The sequence below is a fragment of the Cynoglossus semilaevis genome, unplaced genomic scaffold (assembly GCF_000523025.1).
Source record: "Cynoglossus semilaevis isolate Cse_v1.0 unplaced genomic scaffold, Cse_v1.0 scaffold261, whole genome shotgun sequence".
Taxonomy (NCBI): domain Eukaryota; kingdom Metazoa; phylum Chordata; class Actinopteri; order Pleuronectiformes; family Cynoglossidae; genus Cynoglossus; species Cynoglossus semilaevis.
The window spans coordinates 114,923-120,773 of NW_007585133.1; the positions used below are offsets into that span (position 1 = coordinate 114,923).

Below are 5,851 nucleotides of genomic sequence, written 5' to 3' on the forward strand. Positions count from 1 at the left end.
GAAACTGACAACTGAAATCTCTGAGCTAGCTTTTTGTATCCTTCCCCTAAACCACGATGTTGAACAATCTTTGTTTTCAGGTCATTTGACAGTTGTTTTGAGGCTCCCATGTTGCCAGTCTTCAGAGAAGATTTAAAGGGGAGAACAATACCTGATACCTTAGCCCAGGCATTCACGGTTGGAATTCTGTGGTTAATCCACCCAGAATGATGGCAAGCCCCGAACTAGTTTGCTTCACTTGGGTTCTGACAATATTGGTGAGATGGGCGCGTTTGGATCAATAGGGATGGAGATTTGTGGGAAATGGTAGTGACTTAAGTTGGACACTGGAGGACTCTGTTGTTGTTGTTGTTTGCCCCTCCAGAGTCAGGCGGTTGTCACTAATTTTGTTCTGGTTGGTCACCGTGTTGTTGTTTTGACACTTTTCCGTGCGGAAGTTGTTTTGCAGAGAGAGTGTGTGATTTTCCTGTATTGATAAAAAAGGAGAAATAAAAAGTTTTTGACCTCGAAAATATCGACAGCCATGCATCTTAGTCGACCTGAATCGCACCATACATCGATAACACAAAAACAGAACTCCGTCTCCGAGTGTTTGGAGGCTCGGCGCTACGTTGCACGGATTTGAGTTACATAACCATACTGTAACAATTGTTGTTGAGCATCTTCTAATTGTGATAACAGAGTTAAACGTCATTGTTGGCTCCCAGTGTGCTTCAGTTGTGTGCCATAATGTGTGATGCACTGTGTGGTTTGGCCTTATAATATCAATTCGAGCTCAGTAAGCACAACCAGAAGTAATACATAAGGCGCACCGGGTTATAAGACGCACTGTCGATTTTTGAGAAAATAAAAGGCTTTTAAGTGTGCCTTATAGTGCGGAAAATATGGTATATATACAATACATTGTGTGGATTTAACAAAAAAACAAGAAAAAACGATGCTGTGGTTTTATGGAGGTTTATTATCAGTCATGACATATAAGGGATTCTGTCCGTCCTTGGTTCACAACGTCCTCCCATAAATTTATTCAAAAAGTTTTGTTCCATCATTCCAACATGGCGTTAAAAACAAATTTCATACCTGAACTAGTTGGTGAGCAGAGTGGACAAATACGTCATCATGCCGCGCTACACACGTAAGACGGCTTACGGCTCAGAATGATGAGGAGGATGAAGGATGAGCATGATTTACGTATATACCTATTTACCCTTCACGAACCTCCCTACACTGTTATCAACAGTCGAACAACAACAACAACAACAGTGCCCTCCTGTGTCTAACTGAGTTACCCTACATTAATTAAATGCCCACCATATATACAGTACGTCACACATAGCATACCGGTATCTTAGATTTCCCAACCGTACGTACTGTACATGATTGTTTTGTTTTTTAAAATGTATTACCCTGTATGTATGTGTCGCAAAACGTTTTAGATATACTTTATTGTGAGCACGAGTTACATTTCTTTTCTTTCTTTTTTTTCCCATGTCCCTGTCCAAACTGATTTTTGCTTCTACAAAGAATAAAAATAAATGAATGTAAAATGTAGGGGAAAAAACCCCAAACAAAACAAGCTTGAAAAACATGTGGGTGGAAATCATATCAGTCGGTGTGCAGTGTTTGCTGTGCCTGATTGTGAGGTTGGAAGTTGCAACTGTGCTGCCACAACAACTTTTAATGTTCTGCAAGAGAAATATTCTCAGAGGAAAGCATGGTGCATGAAATAACAGCACTAAGAATAGGACTGAGTGCAGGGATTGTACTCTTTATTGGCTCTGTTTGAATTGAAGCTCTGATTACCTGCATTTCATTACCTGTTCAAGCAGGTGGCCTTCGAGGTATTCTAAGAAAACCAAGGAATAAAAGTCTCTGTACCTGCTTTGGTGGAATAAGATTTGTTTTGTTTTGTTTATTACATTTAGACTTGAAAGTGTTTTCTTTGTTTGTTTGTTTTGGAATGTTTCTGCAGCTCTAATTACATTTTTATTCCTCTGATGATTTAATGAAAATATTTCCTTGCTCTTCTTCTGACAGGTATTCCAGGGAAACTTTGACAATGAAACACACAGAAAGAACGTGATAAACCCCCCCATTTATGCCCGGCTGATCCGAATTCTTCCCTGGTCATGGTATGGTAGGATCACCATGCGTGCAGAAATCCTCGGATGCACAGAGGACGAGTGAAAGCCCCTTTCCCTCCATATTACTTGCTGTTGTTCCCTGCATCCCCTGCTGGAAAATCCCATCCAGTATTTTAAAAATAAACTGTGCAGCCTGTAAAAAGAAATCAATTTCCAATGGATTTTTCAAGAATATGTGTTTGATTGTGGTAGGTTGTTGTTTTGGTTTTTGTACAACCTGCCCCTAAATTCACATTTGTCATTTTGGGTTAAGGTGTAAGATCAGTCTTTTTATTTTTATTTCTTGAAGAGTTGTCATCCTGTTTGGAATGCATTTCTGTAATATACATTGGGGGTTGGGATAAAGGGGTGGAGTCAGAGCGGTGAGTCTCATTGTGGTTTTAACTAGTCACCATCGAAGCTATTGTACAGTGTCACTTTTTAAAATGTGTCTGCCGTGATTCAGTGGACATAATTAACCCGTTCCATATCATAACCAAGTTATACAAACACAGTGTAGACAACTAACATTATTAAACCTTTTTTTTCAGCTGCCACACTTTACTCAAGCCATGCTTTTACCCCTTAATGGACGCTGACATTGTTACACCAATCAATTCACTATTACTGCTCCTGTATTATATGTAAAAGAGAAGTTGAAACTGCATGGTGAGTAAATTATAAATGTACAATATTATGACAAATAATTCAAATATTCAAAAAAAACTAGCCCTGACGTCAAAGACTTTAATTTAGGAACCTATTTTTATCTGCCTTTCTAAATACTTCTGAAACACTAAATCACACTGCAAAAAAGCTGACTGAAGATGACTGACATGTACGGACGAACATGTACAGTGGAACATGGATCTGCAGCACTGACAATAAGGCTTACAGACTATCTGTATTTGCTATGTGTTTTCTACGTGTGTTAGGATTTACTCTATGTGCATCTTTGTTGTTCTTTTCTCAGAGCTGAGATGGACACTAATGTATTTTAATGGACTTTTTTTCTTTTTCTTTTGGGGGGGTCTGAATTGAATCAGTAATAATGCTCAGGATAGATTAGCAACGTGTCAAAAATGTCTTGTCTCTTCATTAAAACATTTTTGTATTAGTGCTTGGGGAACTGCTAAATAGGCGATTGGTGAGTTTCAATTTGTCCCTAAATAAAGAGTCCAAATGTTAAAAGATCATCCATATTCACTCCTACTTACAGTCGGCAGAATTTCAATTCAAAAAATCCATTATGAGGAATATATAAATTATATGTAATGTTTCAAACCCAGAGTGATGATGATCCATGACCTGTCTTGTTGTTATTGTAGGGGTTGATTCCTTAGGATCATACATGATTTAAGAACAATTCATTAACATGTAACAATATGTTCCCAGGTCCACTGGCTAGTTGTATTGAATTGAAATGACTGGAGATTAAAAATGTCCAAAAGTTACTTTATCCCTGGTTATACAGCAGCAAAAGCCTTTACAGTCTATTCTACATGGTTTTAAAAAAGAGCTGGATTACTGATAGGGAATACAAGTTATTCTTTATTTTCCTCAAATTAGGTGCTACAATAAAAGTTTAGTCTACTTCTGTGGGCTGCTGATAGTGCCCATGGCAGTGGGTAGGATATAGAGTGGTGGGGTAATAGAGTGGTGAGGTAACATGTGTTTTAACATCACAGGTCCTCATCAAGCATCAAGAAGAGCAAATATTGGGCTTTAGTTTTTACTGAAATAGAAAAAACCTCCACTATGTGCCAACAAATCCAATATGGCCGCCTCCGTATAGAAGTTGTGTTTCTGATCCATGAAATTGGAAATTTCAGTTGCGCTAACACTCACGAGTGTTTCAGTACTGTGGGCTAAAGTTCTGTTTTATGTCAGTAAAAATGTAATGTAACAGTTACTGTCACATTTATTGGACATTTCTTTTTGTTAAGAGGTGTTCACCACAAAACTGAAGCAGAACGTAAAGCGTTTTAAGTCAAAAGACATTCCAGTTGAGCAAATAACAATATAATTTGCTGCTGTGGTAAAGAGTAATTGTTGCCCAATTTTATCTGCACTAAAGTGCAAGAATCATTCTTCTGATGAAAAATGAGAACATTGATTGCTGTAAATTGGTAACCTACATTCCAGAGAGTCATTGGCAAAAAGAAAAAAAAATATATATGTATAAACATATACATTAAAAATCAGTTTTTTCTTAGCTTTTTTATTGTAATAACAGATAACAGATTTTCTTTTCAAAAAGAATTAGATAGAACTATGTCTAACTGTCCAACTTTTTCTCCATATCTGTGTAGAGTATGTTAGAGCCAATGAGGGAGCAGTGCAACTACTTTGATCATTTCCTATCATAGTGACGTCCACTGGCACGTTGTATCCCAGCATATCCAAACAGATCTAATAGTTTTTGCTTTGTGCTCAGCATCGATTGTCTCGTGCATCGTAAGACTTCATCTCAAGGCCCAGAAGTGCAAAGTGGAAAATCACCGGTCTTTGTGTTTCTGTGTCTGCACTTCACTTATTATTTTGGGCCTCCTCTGTCTGTGTGTCAATCACTATCTAAAAAAATGTACCTATTGTGCTGGTTAAGCCTGAGGAGGAGAGTGAGGATCTGTGTACAGTCAAAAAAAAGATGTTGCTTCAGACAAAAAACTCTTTCAGTTTGACAAATAAACATCTGTTAAAAGAAAGACACATTTGTTGGGTTTTATTTTAATTTTTTCTATTCTATTTAGTGTAATGTTTTGTTGGCCTGATGATGTAATGATATGGATATGTGTAACTCAGAATTTAAAATAAATCAAGGTCAAATTAGTAATGCAAAGAATGTAATCTTGTGATCATTCTTTAAGATAATTTATTATTTTATTTATATTTTACGACTTATTTTCTCTCTTCCCCAGTATATTTAATCATGTGATGTTTTCCACACTCTACACCAGGGGTCTCCAACTCAAATGAGATGAGAGCCACAGCTGCCGCCCTCATTTCAATAATAAGTATTAAGCATTTCAATAAATGCTACAGTGCAACTCATTCTTAAATGACAAACTAAATATTTTCAATAAATAATAATACATATTGTAGTGGAGTGGTAAAATGAAACAAAGGCAGCTTGTGATTTTATTAGGAAGTGGTTTATTAATTACCTAGAATCAGCGCTGCCACAGCGCACACCAAAACCATCGGAGCAGAACTGACCTACCATCTCAGAACTCTCAAATCAGTTTGCTTAACAACATGGAACACAAACACTAGACACATGTGCGCTATAAGATGGTGCATTCAAGGAACCCAAGAACCGTCAGAAAAAGTAAAACAGTAAAACACATAACCAATTATTCCCCAACTGTCACATTGCCTCCACCTAAGTGGTTAGCTGTCCCCAGCAACCTAATTACCCAGTTCATAGTCTCTAAGATATTGTGGAAGACGGTGCATGCTAGATGATACCCATGGTTGAGGATAGTTCAAATCTCCTGGCTCCTTCTCCTGCGGAGCCAATGGCCGGTAAGGTGCAAGACAGTCACGGTGCAGTACCAGCACTCGCCGGTGTTTGATGAGGCGCACCCAAAAAACCACATCCGACAGCTTTTCCAGGACAGTACACCCACTGACACATCAGCTTTGGGGATTGGGTAACTCAACTGAGCCTAACTAGCCAATCAGGTTTGTGAGATGGATGTAGCCTCATTATGGTCATTTGGATGTTT

At 38.0% G+C, this 5,851-nt stretch overlaps 1 protein-coding gene across 4 annotated transcripts in view; it reads left to right on the forward strand.

Annotated features, from left to right (window-relative positions):
• LOC103398856 (EGF-like repeat and discoidin I-like domain-containing protein 3) overlaps positions 1–4,824 on the forward strand; it is a 116,925-nt gene extending 112,101 nt beyond the window's left edge. For all 4 annotated transcript variants that reach the window (XM_017030947.2, XM_008337605.3, XM_008337604.3 and 1 more), the window contains one exon: positions 2,038–4,824. In XM_017030947.2, the coding sequence (XP_016886436.1) occupies positions 2,038–2,187 (150 nt within the window). In that variant the 3' untranslated portion in view covers positions 2,188–4,824. The remainder of the gene's footprint in view (positions 1–2,037) is intronic.
• Positions 4,825–5,851: the final 1,027 nt, after the last annotated feature.